Genomic DNA, 18,105 nt, shown 5'->3' with positions numbered 1-18,105 from the left:
GCCTGGCGTGCCTGGTCTATCTATACAACGTCTTTGTTTGTAACGTCCGGACTTATTTTGAAACATTAATAATATATTAGTATAGATCGGAGGCCGACTTGTCTGATTTCAGATATCACTAGGTTAAATATTCACCAGGTATAGATATTTTATCCCTATGTTACTAGATGTAAGTACGTGCGCATATGTATATTCGCTCACGTTAAATATTATAATTAAAATTATAACGTCAAAGAAACGACGTATCGTTAGAGAGTCTTAAAATCGATGGATCAACTATAGACAAGAGAAACCGTAATTTCAATGCGATAAGGCACCCCGCTGCTAACATAAACAGGAGCATGAAACTTAAATCCAAACACCACTCAGGACCGACGCGGCGATATCGACGCGGTGACATCATACCGATGGAATGAATTTCTTCCATCTCCACGACTTCATCAGCCAACCAGAAAACGACTCTCAACGACAAAGCAACGTATAAAAACGCGCACATTCGTTGAGAAGGCGATTCTTTTCTCGTAATTAGCTTTTGGTACTTGTATACTTATATACTTTGGAATATATTAGTCGTAAAATCCGATTGTGTAGCAATTATTTTTGTCTACCCCTCATTTCTCGAACGTTGCGAAATTGAAATTGGAATCGCGGACGCATCATCCCGCGCAGCGCCGGAACATCCGAGACCGAGCCAGGAGAACGAGCGGCTCTGATTTCTTACCAGATTCATCGATCGTTTCGCCAGACTCCGGAGACCCAGGGTAAACTCGGTGAAAAGCAGAGTGACCTAAAAGCGGAGTCATCACTCTGTTGACCGTCCACGTAAGTCACTGATTTTACTACTTTCAAATTTCCCTATATAGTTATCTATCGTGGACGTAACACGTTGAATATAGTGGCGACTCGTAGTGGAGATTCTGGAACTAAATTACAGAAATAACGGGTCTAATAATTCCGTAAACCTGTTATTATATCCGGTGTCGATATTCGGTATACGAGTTAAGAATCTAACTCTTGTATAACTGTCTATGGCAAGTGCACGTGCGCCACGTTAAGAAATGTAGAAGCGGATGAAGAAGGACGAAAGGGAAGAGTGGAGAGATACCTCATCTTTAAAGAAAAGTAATTACTTTCGAAACATTTATCTCTAATATTCAAAGAAGAACCACAGGTTAGCGATAGGAAATATTTTACATTTCTGGCACGATAAAATAAAATCCTAATCTTAGCATTGTTTTCTTCTCAACGTTTAGCAATCACGAGATTATCTCAAGTAAAAAAATTTAATATATATGAAATGGCAGAATAATTTACATGTATATTATAATATATAATCCATGTGCATCTATTTGCAATCGTCTCCTTTATATGTGCATGCTTAACCTATCTTTAATTATAGATCTTTGTTGTAAAATTACATAGATAATTTTTAATATAATTGTTTATATATAAGTTAAATAAAAGTCAAATTGATCAAATGATACATGGATGAAAACTGAGAAACAGGCTACATAAATCATATATATTTTATAAATAGGCTTAAATAATATGATGAATTGTATTAGCATGAATTTATGATTACGTTTGTACATGCACTACCAACTGAAGAATCTTATATCATTTTATTTATATAAAAGGTATAAAGAAATTTAAGCAAATTGATCGTATTAATATATTTTTTTCAGGGTTATATATTAGCGACCAGGGCTGTATTCTCTCTCTCTCTCTCTCTCTCTGCATCATAGGACACACTGGTAAAAATTATTAATAATTTAATCTACGAACCATAGGCTATTTTACATAAATAATATGATGAAATTTTATACGTATGAAGTCGTGATTACATTTATTCATGCACTACCAACTGAAAATTTTTATATCAATTATTTATAAAAAGTGAAAAAGTTTGAACAAATAATTATATTAATATATCTTTTTCAGAAATTATGAATTAACGACCATAACTACATTCAGCATTATAGGAAATATCGGTAAAGATTATTAATTATAGTAGCTATAAACCATATATTTCTCCGTATGAACAATAGGATGAAACTCAATACATATGAAGTCATGATTATACATACATGCACTACCAACTGAAGTAAATGAAAAATTTTTCACAAGGAATGTTTTTGAAAGTACGAAACTAATTTTTATACCTTTACAGGTTGTAAAGGGTGTCCCAAAATTCATGCAAGATTTGAATTTTGCGCTATTTGTGCGGTAAAGTGCTGCCAATGAAAAAAGAAGACAGCGTGACAGTTCAGGGTTATTAAAAATGGGGCGCTACACGAAAGAACAACGCGTTTTCATTGTTGAGAAATATTAGGTTGGGGAAAAAGAAATCCATTATTTTTTCGGTAGATGGCTGTAGTGATCGATATCTCGTAAAGTATCGATCAAACAATTTCAGATTTATGCTCGTTGGAAAGATGACATTTCGCACTAAAAAAATTCTTTTGTTGTTTTTTGTTTGGTCCATTCAGTTGTGAGTTACAGGGTGTTAAAAATGGAAGTCAACAAAGAGAAAATTCGGTACATTTTACAGTTTTTCTTTGATAAAGGCGAAAATGCAAGCCAGGCAGCTGTAATTGTGAATGGTGTTATGGTGCCGATACTGTAACAGCCAATTACGTGCAATTTTGGTTTCATCGATTCCGTTCAAGTATTTTTGATGTTAAAGATGCACAGGAAGGCCCGTCATCGAAAATGTCGATAAAATCACAGAAATAATCGACCGACATGTTAGCAGTCGTAGCATCGCCCAGGAGCTAAAGATCGACCATAAAACAGTTTTAAACCATTTGCACAAAGCTGGATTCAAAAAGAAGCTCGATGTTTGGGTACTACACCAATTAACACAAAGAAACATGGATCGAATTTCCATCTGCAAAGCCTTGGCCAAACGGAATGAAATCGACCCATTTCTTAAACGAATGGTAACTAGGGATGAGAAATGGATCGACAACATTGTGCGAAAACAATCGTGGTCAAAGCGCGGTGAAGCAGCTCAAACGGTGGTCAAACCAGGACTAACGGCCAGGAAGGTTCTGCTGTGCATTTGGTGGGACTGGAAAGGAATCATTTATTATGAGTTGCTTCCATATGGCTAAACACTAAATTCGGATCTCTACTGTCAACAACTGGACCGTTTGAAGCTAGCGATTGACCAGAAACGGCTAGAACTGGCCAACAGGAGAGGTGTTATGTTCCATCAGGACAACGCCAAGCCACACATGTCTATAGTGACTCGCTAGAAACTCCGGGAGCTTGGTTGGGAAGTTTTGATGCATCCACTATATAGTCCGGCACCAAGTGATTACCATGTTTTTCTTGCATTGCAAAACTTCCTTAATGATAAGAAATTGGCATGAAGAGAAGATTGTGAAAATCGATTACTAGAATTTTTCGCCAATAGGGACCAAGACTTCTATGAGAAAAGCATTATGAAACTACCTTTAAAATGGCAACAAATTATAAAACAAAACGGTGCATATTTGACCCAAATCGAACAATCCGAAACATGTTAAATAAAGTTTTGAAGTTCACGTAAAAATAATGGATTTCTTTTCCTTCAACCTAATATTTTAAAAATAATGAAGGTTTGGCAGCTACAATTCGTAATTTTCGTACAAAATATGGTCGGAATAGTAATTTAACTTCATCAACTGCGAAGAGATTAATTAAAAAATTTAGGGAAACTGTATCAATTAGTGATCTTAAACATTCTGGCCGTCCTTCAACACAAAACATCGAAGCAGTTCGTGAGAGTGTTGCTGATGATCAATTGACTCAAGAACTGCAGCCTACTTACTCCGCACAGGAATTAAAGATCAGTGAATGGATTAAGAAACCACCACAAGTGGGTGCTTTTTCGATCCTTAGCGATGAAGCTCAAATTTTGATGATTTGCTTCATCGAAAAAATTATCGCATTTGAGAAACTCGTTCAGAAAATCTACGATTGATTGTTGAGAAACAAATGCATCCACAACGTGTTACTGGTGCGGATTTTGGGCTGGAGGCATCATTGGACCATTCTCCTTCGAAAATGCGGCTGATCAGGCAATAACAGGTAATGGTACTCGCTATCGCGACATGATAATCCAGATTTTTGTGCCTAAATTGCAAGATATGGATGTGGACGACATGTGCTTTCAACAAGAAACAATGGTGCCACATGACATACAACCCGAGAAACAATTCAATTACTGCATGAGTCATTTCCTGGTCGTGTAATTTCCTGTTTTGGTGATCAGAATTGGCCGCCCAGATCATGCGATTTAACACTGTTGGACTTTTTTCTTTAGGGTTTTTTAAAGTCTAAAGTTTATGCCAACAAGCCCACGACACCCACGCATTGAAGAAATTGAGCGCTGTATCAACGAAATTCAGCTACATTTATGCAAAACGGTCATGGAAAATTTCAACAAAAGAGTATGTATGTGCCAGCAAAGCCGAGGAAACCATTTACCTGATATTCTATTCCATATATAACTCTATACTGTATACCTTATTTATCAATAAAAAATTTACAATTTTTAATAATAAACCTGTGTTTTCAATCAAAATTACTTCTTGCGTGAATTTTGGGACACCCTATACATACGTAATAAGTGTTAATTTTACACATTTGAACTCTTTAATACGTATTAAGTAAGATTTTGAAATGTTTATTTTCAAAGATTATGGGCTCATGATAATATCCAAAAAATGAGTTGAGAATATAGAAAACATACATATTAACGGTCTCTCGCATTCATAGAGTTAACTATATTTTTATTAGATAAATATTTTGAAGTATATTTTGAGACGTCTCACTAAGGGCAAAAATTTAGTTTTCTTCTCTTGTCCCGTTCGGACGCGAAATGTAACAGCCCTGATAATAACGTTACATGGTCGTGCCTCTAGCGCCATCTGAGGTTTGCAGAGAGAATGATAGAACTAAGATATCAATATGGCATCGTGACCCGCTCAATTTGAATAGATTTTTCTTCTATGGCTGCATTTTGCAATGTAAAACGTTCCCAATAAAAAATACAATTATATATATGAGAAGTGTCTGATAAAAATATAAATATGATTTTGCCCTTATGTGATGTTCATTATAAGATTATATCGATATATCAAAATACGCTGGTAATGGCACTTTAGTACTTTAATATACTATAATACTTTATTATACAACCTAATTGACTCTTTTCGTCTTTCTCCGTCTCAAACGTGCAAAAAATTCCACTCTCATCTTTCCGTACTGAAGAGAAGAGAATCGCGCGATCGATATACCCGAGAGGTATTACAATTATGTATAATCGTGCAAATTGCTGCGCACGTCACGTAGATCAGTCGCAGATATTATCGCAAATTATTCGATTAACGTCGTATACTTATTTATATCGCAGAACGCAAAACAAATTCATTGTATTTAGACATGGAAAATCACACAATGACTATATTATGACTGAGGTAATAAAGACCGTTAAATTGACGTCGATAAAGTGACTTCTGATCCGTTTGAAGAAAGTCCAATTACGAATAGAGAAACCGCAATAAGAAATCACGCATCGTAATAAATTGCTCTCAGTTAAGTGAATTCCGTTCGTTTCGGAATTAAAGTGACGCGAATGAAATGTTCCAAACGCACATATCAATATCTCTATCCGTCCGCGTCCGCGTCCGTGTTTAATTTAATAATGATATTCGCGTATAGCGGGATGACGCGATTCGCGTCTTTTTCTAAGATCAGCGATTGCAGATCGCGAGTCGCGAGTCAAGAATGCGACGTTCCTCCTTCTCAAGATGATCAATCGTCTTATATATACGTATTCGCCTTATAATACGTATCATTTTATTCACATCGCTTCAATCGACAGCATGAAGTTTGAAATGCCATAAGAGCGGCATCAAGTCACAAACTACGTATTTGTTAATATTGTTACGTATTTGTTACGTACACTACCGATACTAAAGACTAAATCTTCATTTATCCGAGAACGAGAATTGTTACGATCGCGATTTGAAAACAAGAGTAATGTCCAACGTTTCTCTTTCTCTCTCTTTCTCTCTCTCTCTCGTGAACGTGGAACTGAAATATAGTAAGCAGAGAATTGAAAACAATGGACTTACGTATCTAACTTATGTACTCGCGTCAGTGCGCGATATATGTGTACATATGTACGATGTATATATATATATACGCACAAACCTATTAGATATTCTATATACTCATTACTCTCTTACACAATCAAGTGTGCGCACGCGTGTGTAAGTGCGAAACGGCCAAGGAGTTAGTGTGCGCGCGTTCTTTCGCTGGTGATTCGGAGTCAAGAGAAATTTCTTGCCCTCAGAATTATCGTGTACTATCGGGAGCGTCAAGCATTGTTGCAAGCAGTGCGCGAGGTACTTCGCGCGACTGTCGCGCGCACACACAATTCGTGGTGTCGTGGTCGTCGGCACATGTAGAGGAGAAACGATCGAGGAGCTGATTCTCGAACGCCGGTTTTCTCGCAACCGACCGAACTGAGACGTCTTCGTCTCGATCGATTCATCGTTCTTTCAAACGCTCGTTATTCGCTCCACCATGGAAGCTCTGATACCAGTGATAAATAAATTGCAGGACGTGTTCAACACCGTCGGCTCTGACGCAATACAACTGCCGCAGATCGTCGTTTTGGGCACGCAGGTTAGTACTCCTGAGACTCGTTGACGATCGTCGAAACGCGATCAGATCCGTTTGTTACGGCTGCGTTATGTTGTGCTATCGTTTGAGATGTGTTTGCGTGCGCTCGGCTTTCGGAGAATCAGACGGAGGAAAAAACAGTTCAAAGTATTTTGAAAATGCATCTGAAACAAACGGATCTTGGTGTTATCTATCGGATATCGGTGCCATCCGATCGTTGCATTCCTTCCTCGTCACGGACGATGTGCGATCCGTAACGGAGAGAATTTCTCGCTGCTTAACGAGCTTGAAGTTCTCACAAGTGTGTTACAGTCGAGGAAATCACTGCATACCCTTTGACACTTGTACAAATCGGAGTAATGGGGAAATGTTACAATTTTAAGTATTTTCGATTTTCATAATAATAAATCAAGAGCTAAACAATAGTGATTTCCTTTATCTCCGGTGGAATTTTGGTTTCGTGACGGTATAAAGTATGGTCTGAGTCAAGTTATGATAATATGAGATAAAAATAACATATTTTTGAATATTGCCTAATCATGATATGTTGTATCTTTCAGAGTTCTGGAAAATCATCCGTGATAGAGAGCCTAGTGGGTCGTACTTTCTTACCGCGAGGAACTGGTATTGTCACACGGCGACCATTAGTATTACAACTTGTGTACACACCCAAGGATGATCGGGAGCACAGAAGCGCGGAGAACGGGACTTTGGATCTCAGTGAATGGGGAACGTTTCTGCACACAAAAAACAAGATATACAGAAATTTCGATGATATTCGTACAGAGATCGAAGCTGAAACTGACAGAATGGCTGGAGCTAACAAGGGAATCTGTCCGGAACCGATTAATCTCAAAATATACTCAGAGTCTGTCGTTAATTTAACGCTCATAGACTTACCTGGTATTACAAAAGTACCAGTAGGTGACCAGCCGGAAGACATCGAGAGTCAGATACATGAGCTTGTACTAAAGTATATATGTAATCCTAATTCTATCATTTTAGCAGTGGTCACTGCCAACACTGATATGGCTACAAGCGAAAGTTTGAAGCTTAGTAAAGATGTTGATCCGGATGGCAGGCGAACACTGGCCGTTGTTACCAAATTGGATCTCATGGATGCTGGTACATTTTATTTACTTTTTATCGCAGTAACGTTTATAATCTGAAATGTGTGTAGCAACAATGTTATGTCTGACAATATTGTTGAATGCATTCTCCTCTTTACAGGAACCGATGCCATAGATATTTTGTGCGGTAGAGTAATCCCAGTCAAATTGGGAATTATAGGCGTTGTTAATCGTTCTCAACAAGATATAATAAACAATAAGAGTATTCAGGAGGCACTGAAGGATGAGGCTACATTCTTACAACGTAAATATCCGACGTTGGCAAACAGAAATGGAACTCCTTATCTGGCAAAGACCCTCAACCGCTTACTTATGCACCATATTAGGGATTGCTTGCCGGAATTGAAGGTAATCATAGTTGACGGCGGTTGTTAAATTCCTCGATATGAGTGAAAGCTATCGTAACTTGATTGAAATTTGTATTTTCCGGAAACAGACGAGGGTGAATGTGATGGTCGCGCAATTTCAAACGTTACTTAATTCTTATGGCGAGGATGTCGGCGACAAGAGCCAAACTTTGCTGCAAATCATCACGAAATTTGCAAGCAGTTACTGCGCCACGATAGAGGGCACAGCCAGGAACATAGAGACCACGGAGCTGTGCGGTGGCGCACGTATTTGCTACATATTTCACGAGACGTTCGGTAAAACCCTCGACTCGATTCATCCCTTGGCAGGCCTCACTAAAATGGACATACTGACCGCTATCCGCAATGCAACCGGTCCTAGGCCAGTCCTCTTTGTGCCAGAAATCTCCTTCGAGTTACTAGTCAAACGGCAAATACGGAGATTGGAGGAGCCCTCGTTACGGTGCGTGGAACTTGTACACGAGGAGATGCAGAGTATAATACAGCACTGCGGCACCGAGGTGCAGCAGGAAATGCTGCGTTTCCCTAAGCTACACGAGCGTATCATCGACGTTGTTACGCAGTTGCTTCGTAGGCGGCTCCCAACTACCAATGCAATGGTAAATTTCAAGCGTTCGCTGTGTCCGTGTTTACAATTTGTAGGATTGAATAGTAATTTGCTGATTAAAAATGAAAAAAGTTAATAACTTTTAACTTAACTTAGTTAAATTTAAATGAGTTAACTTTTAACTTAATTAAAACAAATTAACTTACTCAACCCTAACAATTTGTTTTTGCTTAATATTCAATACAATCGCAATTTCTTGTGAAAGGTGGAGAACCTGGTCGCTATAGAATTGGCGTACATCAACACTAAGCATCCTGATTTTCACCAAGACGCAGCACTCGTGTCGTCATTACTAAAGGGTGCTGATGTCGAGAACTTGAAGCACAACAAACGATTAACAAGCAGTACTCTAGTCCCAATAGAAACAGTGAGTAATGATCTCTACTTAATGTTGCTTTTAAGATGCTGATCTTCTGTATGTGCACATGCACATCATTATATCCCAGATATAATACACAGTAGTATATATATTCGTGTGTACATGTGAATTCATCCGTTCGTTCATTCATAATTTACATCATTTTACACCATATGTAATTTTGTGGTGTATTTGTGACTAATAGCGAAATATATTTCTAACAGAATGTAAAGTCAAGCAATAATCAAGATGAGATAAACTCTGTTTCTGATCAGACTAAGGAGCAAGGACAGCAAAATCACTGGCTACTAGGTAACTTACTACCGCATACGAAAGCAGAGTTAGCTGCCTCTACGGACGGTTCTCCTGTTAGAATGCGTGAAAGCAATAATGTCCCGAATTCTGGCATTGACTCAATATTTGACACACAGAGAACGTCGCCGCAACAGAAATCGATAAATTTACTCCCCGCTGTGCCAATACAGACATCCCGAAAACTTAGCGAACGTGAACAACGGGACTGTGATGTTATTGGTAAGAACAACGACTTATATTCTGTTATGTATCGCGCTATATTGCATCGTTGCTATTGTGACGCCTCCTACATCTTGATCATTTCTGTTTGGTCGTTTGCAGAAAGACTCATAAAATCATACTTTTATATTGTACGAAAGTCCATTCAGGACAGTGTACCAAAGGCTGTTATGCATTTCCTAGTCAACTACGTGAAAGATAACTTACAAAGTGAGCTCGTCACGCATTTATATAAGTCGGACCACGCTGAGGCGTTGTTGAATGAAAGTGAACACATCGCTGTTAGACGTAAAGAAGCAGCAGACATGCTTAAGGTACAAAACATAACTGTATACATTTTTTACACATACTCTTTTTACGTGCGAATAATCAACATCCCGTTATTGTAATCCCGCAGGCACTGACTCAAGCTGGTCACATCATTAGTGAAATTAGAGAGACGCATATGTGGTAATCGAATGCCTATCCTTACACCATAGGATTTTAGTTGAGTATAGGTATTACACCTGTGTTTTTAACGAACTAAGTTAAAGGATGTAATTTACCAGATGTATATGCCGAGCCGTTCGTGTACATAACTCGTGTCTTTCATGCAAGTAAGGTGTCATATTGAAGCACAATGATATATATTTCATCACCTAATTGTATGAGCATGAGAGAGGCATACAGCATTGTGCATAAAACGTGCACTTGTGCGACTCAAATCGTATTATTGTTTAATTCACACGATGAACGTGACTTAGGCTCAATTTTCTACTGATCATTCTACCAGACGTAGGCGCTCACCAGTAATCTATATTGTATTGTATTGAATTGTAAAACGTTTTTGAACGATTTTTTTTGCTGTGTTATGCATTTTACATTGTTACGTGCTTCTTCGTCACTTAATACATATTCTTACATTATCTCACATTACAATTAGAGCTGTTACAAAGACCGTTACTTATAAATGAGAAGCTTTGTACCGTGTATAATGTTTTGTTTTTGCTATTTATACATTTTCTTCTCCCGAAATAGAAAATGGATCATTATTATTAGCCAATTGTGGTTTTTTTCTCTTTTTCGCGGTTTCACTGCAGACATTTTAAACGATTGTTTCGCACTTGCTGTATAAACAACCGTTACGAGCCGAGAGATCGTCACACGGAGATAGAACCGAGAGAATTGTAGCACTGGACGATAGACTGTTCCGTTTTAATGCTCTCTATGTTAGGCTCGACCAAATATTTATTGACAAAGTGCGCGTGTTCGAATAGCAGAGGCATCGCGTCTCTATGATTGCCCTGATACATCTTGGCGATGGCGTTCAGTCTCTTCTGAATCGATTTGTGAAGTTGTTTCTCGATCTTCCGCAGGTCGATCGTTCTCTCGCACTTGGCGCATCGCGTCGTCACCTTTTGCGCAGCGTTTGCGCTCATCACTGAGAAATCCAGCGGTTCGGAGCACGCCGTACATTTGTAATTCACCGTTTCGGATAACGGAAATGTCCAATTGTGCGTGCAGGCGTCGCACTTGCACAGAAACCGATACTTCTTCCATAGGAATTCGCGTCTGGTCAGTCTGCTCTCGCTGAGAAATTGCGGCCCGTAGCAATCGAGTATCTCGGATTCCTTTCTGATGCAGCGCAGTGCTCTGACCACGACTGTTCCTGCAAGGATACTATGTATGAACCACTCGGCACAATCGGCGTCATGTATGCTGTATCATTCACTAGACATGATTTTCAGCCTTAACGCTTAAGTTTGAAAATCACAGAAGTAACTCTAATTATAATAATAGGATTATAACGGCTTTAATTATAACAGTTTCGACTTTATGTGACATATGAAAGTGACTAAAAATCGTGCACGGAGAAAAAAGATTGAATTCACGATGAACGAACCGAATACGTTTTCATCGAAGGAAACAGAATTTCTGATTCTCACAAACCAAATTTGGTTCTTACAAGCAAAAATGTCGTCTTCTTCAATGAAAACGCATTTTATTCATTCTCAGTAAACAAGAAATTATTACAACATTATTACAATAATGTTTATTATTTATAACATGTAACATTTTTAAATATACAGTTCTTAATGTTGTATGCAACGTCATTGTTAACGATATTTGACTGAAATATTAAAAATAATATTTCTACATTATGATTTTAATACTTAGGAATGTTATATTAAGTAACAGTTTAGAAACATTTATAAAATATCATGTTAAAATATCTATAAAATCCACATAAAAACAATGTTTCGAAAGATCGATTTAATGCTTCCTGAATTGTCATGTTAATCAATCTTTTTTTCCCCGTGTGTGAAATACAAAGTTTCAATCTGGAAGATGATATAGCGTGCATAACACCGACTGTAGGCCGTCAATCTCTGTTCATCAATTTTTAAAATTGACCTTTCTTCTCGGTCGTGGGCTACTTACCATTCGGATAAGAGTGACGTACCACATTGGGATAACAACTGTGATTCACAAGACTGACCGTAGTGTAAATCGCGCCGCCGATATTCCTGGGCTCCCAGACGCGAGTCGTCTCGTCGTAGACATTCTCGATGATTTCGTATGCGTTGCAATCGATCGCCTGCAAATGACGCAGCATGGCCACGGCCAACGGCACGAATATTTCCTTCGTGCAGACGACGTCCAGTTTGTTCAGCACGGAAATCAGGCATTTCGCGAGGAAGACCGCTTCGATCGCTCGAACCAGATTCACGTTAGGTTCCACATCGGCGCAATGTGTCTCCAGTTGGAGCACCGTCCGATAGTCGAGAGGGTTGTACAGCTTCTTCGTGCCCAACTCCGTGCATTTTTTGCCAATGTCGTCGTCCTCGGCCTTCGTATTGCCGTTATCCGCGTGATAGCGCAGGAAATCAGGATCCAAAGCACATTCGGCCCTTCCGCTGCTCAGCTTCGAAGTGTCCGCCGAAAACGCTTGCAAAACTGTCGTCCGATAGGCGAGCAAAAGAGAGCTCTGCTGACACTTGTTATTCGCGGCATTCTCAAAGAAGTAGTCGAATACCGAACACTCGTATCGGTGATACCTTTCCCAGGCTTCTCTGCGGCACGTTTCCGTGCAGAAGGACACCTGAGGAAACGGAAAGCGGAATTCGTATTGGCGATTCTCCAGGCGTGCAAATTCACGTAACGCGTCAGAGGGAAAGAAAGAAGAAGGGTACAAGGAGCACATTCTCATAGAAAAATATGTAATCGTGGCAATTATAAAAATTAAAAACTAGAGAAATACATAATCAAGGCGACTATAAAGGTGACAACTTTCACGAGTTTTGTACGCAGAATTAATACATATTGTTTAATAAATTGTCTTATAATTGTTGTATTCAGATTTAGTTGTGATAACTAAGGAAATAGTTCATTCAGTAAACAAGAAACATTAAATCAACCTTTCAAAACATTAATTTTATGTGAATTTCATGTAGCATTTTAACATATTTTACAAATTTTTCAAACTTACTTGATAATATAATATTCCTAAATATTAAAATCATAATGTAGAAATATTGTTTTTAATGTTTGGGTCAAATATTGTTAACAATGACGTTATATATAACATTAAGAATTACATATTTGAAAACGTTATATGTTATAAAGTACCATTATAATAACGTTGTGTTAATGATTTCTTGCTTATTATTACTTATTAAATTAAACGCATTAATTCTACGCACAAAGCTCGTATAGTTGTCATCTGTGTTATTATATTTTTCTTCGAGAAGAGTTAACACTACTAATAACAGTACTAACTGTTTGGCAATTACGGCACGGTATTCTAACGCTATCCCCTGATTTAAGTGTGACATGGCAATGCAAACAATTTCTGGCGAGAGCCGATGCGTCCGTGCTGTAGGAAAACGGCCAGTCGACGATGAGTACAGTTCCTGGTCTGATGTCTCTTGTAGCCACGAGATGCCGGCCTCGGGCCACGTCGAATCGCAGCGTCACGCTATCCTGACAGCTCACGAGGCAGCTGTGCCGTCTGCCGTCGACGACCGGCGTCGTCGTGACGCCGCGCTGCTTCTCGAGTGACGACGGGCCGGAAGAGGAGGAGGACGCCTTTCCACGGCCAGCGGTGCGCTTCTTCGCGGCCTCCAGTTTCCTGGAGCACTCCCGTTCCAGCTGAAGGCACCCCTTCCTGCGCTGCACAAAGTACTTAACATTCTCCGCGGAGTCGTCATAGAAGCTCGCCGGAAGTGCCAGCATGCACTCGCAGTCTCTCAGACAGCTCGCGTAAGCTCGCAGGCTGTAAGAACGCCTGGCGCGCTCGCAGAGCGCATCCAGAAACACTCGACCGTTCGCACTGGCCGCAAACAGTGCTTTCGTGAGAGTATCATTAGGCTCCTCCGCCTGCAACGATCTCTCGTACAATCCCACGGCCTGCGAGTCGTTCTTACCCAGGTACGAGTCGCCCGGCCTCAGCTCGTGGGCCGTCTCCGTGAGCATCTCGACCATTCCACGTCTGTCGCCGGACGTGGACAACTTGGCGAATCGAGCAGCGAGCGGCTCCTGCGAGACGACGTTGTGCACGGCGCGACGAAACTCGTCGAGCGAGACGTACCTGCAACACGACGGGGAGTGCGTTTTTGCGAGGAGTCGAGAGTCACAGTCGCTTCCGTGTATAAAATAAGGAGCGAGCGTATCATGAGACGACGAATGAAATTTTGTCATTGTTTCACGTTATCGAGGCAAACGTACCGACAAACGACAAAGATAATTGTGCCTATCTGTGTGCTACGACCTATCAGGACCTGGATGATTTTTACAGAAATAAAAATAACGATGTGCGCAAAGTAACTGGGAGATCAGCAACCGACATTGGGAAAATTCCCCTTTGTATAAATCGATGTCATATTATAACATACGCATCTGTGTAAGAATGCTTTCGCTGAGAAATGCGTGTGTGACACTGATCCATCATTATTCCTCGATAGATGTCAATCGCACCAATCGCGGGACAGAGAGTTTCGCTCAGCGTAGAAGGAATTTCCAGAGATGTGTGCGCTGGACATTTTCACTTTTTCTCGCTGCACGTTTGATATTGTACGCTTGATATACAACGTAAAAGGCATACATCGCCCTCCGACAACGCACGTGCGTTATCGTGTTAGGATCTTTGTCATTTGAAACGCTTTTGTCATAAATTACGTTACATTTTATTGCTTAAAACAAGGGACTTACAAACTTACTACACTTATTGTAGATTCGGATTTACGATACGTGCGTTTGAGGACACGTACGAATCGCTGGGAAGAAATTCCGAGAATTTTGCGCGCTAAGCGCACACATATTTGGAACGCGACCGGTAGCCTTAATTTTCCGCAAACGAATCCGCCATATTTCCCTATTGCTCTAAATTTATCGCTGTAAATTTAATCGAAGACCGAAATAGCGACGAGCGATGGCCGGCCCAGTCACAGACTGGCGCGGATGCGATATTCCAATCGCCGATGAACGGGGTGTCTCATTAGAGCGACAGTCATCTTACATCGGATCGACGGTATATGCATAGTGTGAAACATAAATACTCATGAGAGATAAATGGATCTGAGTGAATAAACGAATGGAAACGATGGCTACAGATATAGTAGCCGTAATCGTGATGCTGGCTTACCCCTTTTTCGCCAGAGACATTCTCGTGATCGTTATCACTATCGGGACAGATCGATTTTGTATTTGATATAACATCTACGAACTCCGCTCCCCTCGAAATGGAGACACGAGTACGAGACGGATTCTAAAATTAGATGCTAAGGCTGAAAGTTCCGCGTATATCTGTCCCCTCTTTCGAAATGTAACAATTCGCGGCCTGCAGGAAGTCGCACGAGAGACGGACCGCCTCTACGATTTGTCCCTCCTTTTTTCTGCGCACCGATAGAATGTACAAAAATCTGCTTTAATAACGGAAATAAATCAATTATTAAAACTCGTCTCGCTAGCGCCTACCGTGACAATCAAATCATTATAAGTACAATAGAAGTGTAACTAAGGCAAGGTGCATGCAATTGGCTTTTCTCCGCACGGTTCTTCGTCAAAGTAAATCAGCAGATTTCCCGTGAGTGAGAAAATTCGTGGGAAAAATTAGCTCGATCGTCGTCTTATCAAAAGTATGTTACACAACGTCAACGTATCGTCAAATGAGATTCGAGCAGATTTTCGATCGAATGTAAAGTAATGGACGACCAAAAACGCGACGTTCAAATTTAACGCGCCATTAAGGCGCAATCGCAAAGGTCAACTTCAACATCGTGAGTTTGTTCGTTTTATCTTTTCATCTTCTACACTCTCCTTCTTTCTCTCTCTCTCTCTCTCTTTTCTGCGCGGCTGAATATATATTTGTTTCGTTCTAAGCGTAAAACGAAACTGGAATGAACGGACTTTAATGTGTTTCATTCTCGAACCGTTGCTTCGCATCTTGTGTTTCATGCGATTTTGACACTATCGGTTGTCACATGATAGCGACGGGTGTGCGTGATCTCTTCCTCGGTCTCTCGATGCGGAGACTAATGATTTATTGAAGAGGAAACCGGGATATTTGATCTTTCCGAAGCATAGATAGTAATTTGGACACTCTGTGAAATCTTCCGTGAGTCGTATCGTGTGCACACGGTGAAACTTAATTTCGTAAACATGAGATACATTGTAGGTGCCACTTTCGCAGTCACCGCCTCCACAACGATCCTTATTTTAGGTATCACTTTATCATATATTTATTTACAATAAGCAATATAAATAACAAAATGTAAGATGGAGCAATATGCTTGTGGCAAGTTGCCTCACTGAATTCACTTGTTTTTCGCCAAGTCGTATTCTTACATGTTCGTTACATTACAGTTTTGTATTATGTACTTACTGGCAAGGGAGAGCAAATTAGCATCGCATGGCACGTATAATCATATATTTGTGTGTCCTGTTTAATATGTGATATGATAAAGTACTAAACATTGTTTATTTTTCCAATTCAGGTTCTTGACAAATACTTCCCCTTTCATGTGGTCTACACTGGGCATAGGTCTGGCGGTAGCTTTGTCCGTAGTCGGCGCAGCATTGTGAGTTTTGACATATTTATGGTCTTATCAACAGTTTCTATATAATCAAGTCACTGATCGTAGTAATCGCTTTTGTAGGGGTATCCATACAACAGGGGTATCTATTGTTGGTGGAGGTGTGAAAGCACCCAGAATCAAGACGAAAAATCTGATCTCTGTGATATTCTGCGAAGCTGTCGCCATTTACGGCCTGATCACTGCCATTGTCTTGTCTGGAATGCTTGAGGAATTCAGTTACAATGATCCTAAAATCAATTTAGAAGATACCATACGTACGAACTCGATGGCTGGATATCTGATGTTCGGTGCTGGCCTAGCTGTTGGACTGGTCAATCTTTTCTGTGGCATAGCAGTTGGCATCGTTGGCTCTGGTGCTGCTCTTGCTGACGCAGCCAATTCCGCTCTTTTCGTTAAGATACTTATCGTAGAGATCTTTGGCTCTGCTATCGGACTCTTTGGTTTAATTGTTGGTATATATATGGTAAGTTAACGATTTTAACAATATATAATGTCAAAATTACGAACGAATGAACTTACTCTTGATTATCTGTATGATGTTCCCATATGCTTTCTTGCAGACATCTAAAGTAAAGATGGGCCCTATAGGGTAAAAGTAAGTTACAAGGGAGCGAGCGGTGACATATTATTGGGATCATAATATTCCATTCCACATTTAGTCAACAGTAAAAGATTCTAGACAAATGATTGCATATCTTGGAAACCATTGTGCGAACTTATGTGAATTTTATAGGTACCAATGAATGTGAAGATTTATATTACTGCCTGTTGCTAATTTGGATCTTATAATCTTTAGAACGATCTAATTTAATTACCTGCTGCTCCAATATCTGTAGTTATTAACGTGGTGTACGTTATATTGTTTCAGACAAAACTTCCCTATTTTTGTTGTGTAACATAAAAGTGTTTAAAATTAATTTAGAAATTGCGAATAGGTACACCAGTTTTTTTTTTATCGATATTAGAAAACAACATAATTTTCGTTTCGTACTTTGAGTGCGTTGTAGCGCTCGCATTTACGTAAGTCAATGTACATATTTTCTTGGTAACATGAATAATGTAATAGAATAATATAAAACAGTATCTGTATTAATTTATTCTCCATACGTATTAATCGTTGAAAAAATTGTTGGTTGAAAATTGTATTATCGGCAGTTATTCGAAAATTAGGAAACAGCCGATGTTATACTCCAAAAGTGTTAAAAATATTTATTCAATATTATATAAAAGTTTCTGATTATCGCACAGAGCTGGTTATAATTACTTTTACCTTCTGTTCGAAATATCAGAAAACGAAACTTGCTTCTACATAGACAAATAACATGATTATAATTTCATTCTTGTATGATAA

General features: G+C 39.4%; 3 protein-coding genes and 2 long non-coding RNA genes across 8 annotated transcripts; 4 read left to right on the top strand and 1 right to left on the bottom strand.

Annotated features, from left to right (window-relative positions):
- Positions 1-1,030: 1,030 nt before the first annotated feature.
- On the top strand, positions 1,031-2,242 carry LOC106752107. Its single transcript, XR_001375120.1, has 4 exons — positions 1,031-1,122; positions 1,686-1,754; positions 1,942-1,991; positions 2,171-2,242. It is a non-coding gene; the product is annotated as an uncharacterized LOC106752107 (long non-coding RNA).
- A 1,294-nt stretch (positions 2,243-3,536) lies between these two features.
- Positions 3,537-4,554, top strand: LOC106752103. The gene is made up of 2 exons (XR_001375119.1): positions 3,537-4,077; positions 4,313-4,554. It is a non-coding gene; the product is annotated as an uncharacterized LOC106752103 (long non-coding RNA).
- Positions 4,555-6,248: 1,694 nt separating this feature from the next.
- On the top strand, positions 6,249-13,681 carry LOC106752119 (dynamin-1-like protein). Of its 4 annotated transcripts, XM_014633572.1 has the most exons (9): positions 6,249-6,684; positions 7,242-7,806; positions 7,912-8,159; positions 8,248-8,778; positions 8,992-9,153; positions 9,369-9,678; positions 9,781-9,992; positions 10,076-10,164; positions 13,593-13,681. In XM_014633572.1, the coding sequence occupies exons 1-8, from the start codon at positions 6,583-6,585 to the stop codon at positions 10,130-10,132; spliced, it is 2,187 nt and encodes a 728-aa protein (XP_014489058.1). In that variant the 5' UTR covers positions 6,249-6,582; the 3' UTR covers positions 10,133-10,164; positions 13,593-13,681. The 4 variants fall into 4 exon arrangements, with proteins under 4 accessions (XP_014489058.1, XP_014489057.1, XP_014489059.1 ...); XM_014633571.1 differs by lacking the exon at positions 13,593-13,681 and having other exon boundaries at positions 10,076-10,712; XM_014633573.1 differs by lacking the exon at positions 13,593-13,681 and having other exon boundaries at positions 9,420-9,678; positions 9,781-10,712.
- LOC106752120 (SET and MYND domain-containing protein 4-like) lies at positions 10,727-15,590 on the bottom strand. The gene is made up of 4 exons (XM_014633574.1): positions 15,302-15,590; positions 13,438-14,248; positions 12,100-12,760; positions 10,727-11,326 (listed from the first exon to the last, which is right to left on the bottom strand). Exons 1-4 carry the CDS (start codon positions 15,373-15,375, stop codon positions 10,818-10,820), a joined length of 2,055 nt encoding a protein of 684 aa, XP_014489060.1. The 5' UTR covers positions 15,376-15,590; the 3' UTR covers positions 10,727-10,817.
- A 507-nt stretch (positions 15,591-16,097) lies between these two features.
- On the top strand, positions 16,098-17,847 carry LOC106752101 (V-type proton ATPase 21 kDa proteolipid subunit). The gene is made up of 5 exons (XM_014633514.1): positions 16,098-16,378; positions 16,522-16,570; positions 16,653-16,736; positions 16,815-17,217; positions 17,315-17,847. Exons 1-5 carry the CDS (start codon positions 16,318-16,320, stop codon positions 17,345-17,347), a joined length of 630 nt encoding a protein of 209 aa, XP_014489000.1. The 5' UTR covers positions 16,098-16,317; the 3' UTR covers positions 17,348-17,847.
- Positions 17,848-18,105: the final 258 nt, after the last annotated feature.

The sequence above is a fragment of the Dinoponera quadriceps genome, unplaced genomic scaffold, assembly GCF_001313825.1.
Source record: "Dinoponera quadriceps isolate SergipeBrazil2010 unplaced genomic scaffold, ASM131382v1 scaffold365, whole genome shotgun sequence".
Classification (NCBI taxonomy): Eukaryota; Metazoa; Arthropoda; class Insecta; order Hymenoptera; family Formicidae; genus Dinoponera; species Dinoponera quadriceps.
This window is presented reverse-complemented; position numbering and strand designations above follow the sequence as displayed.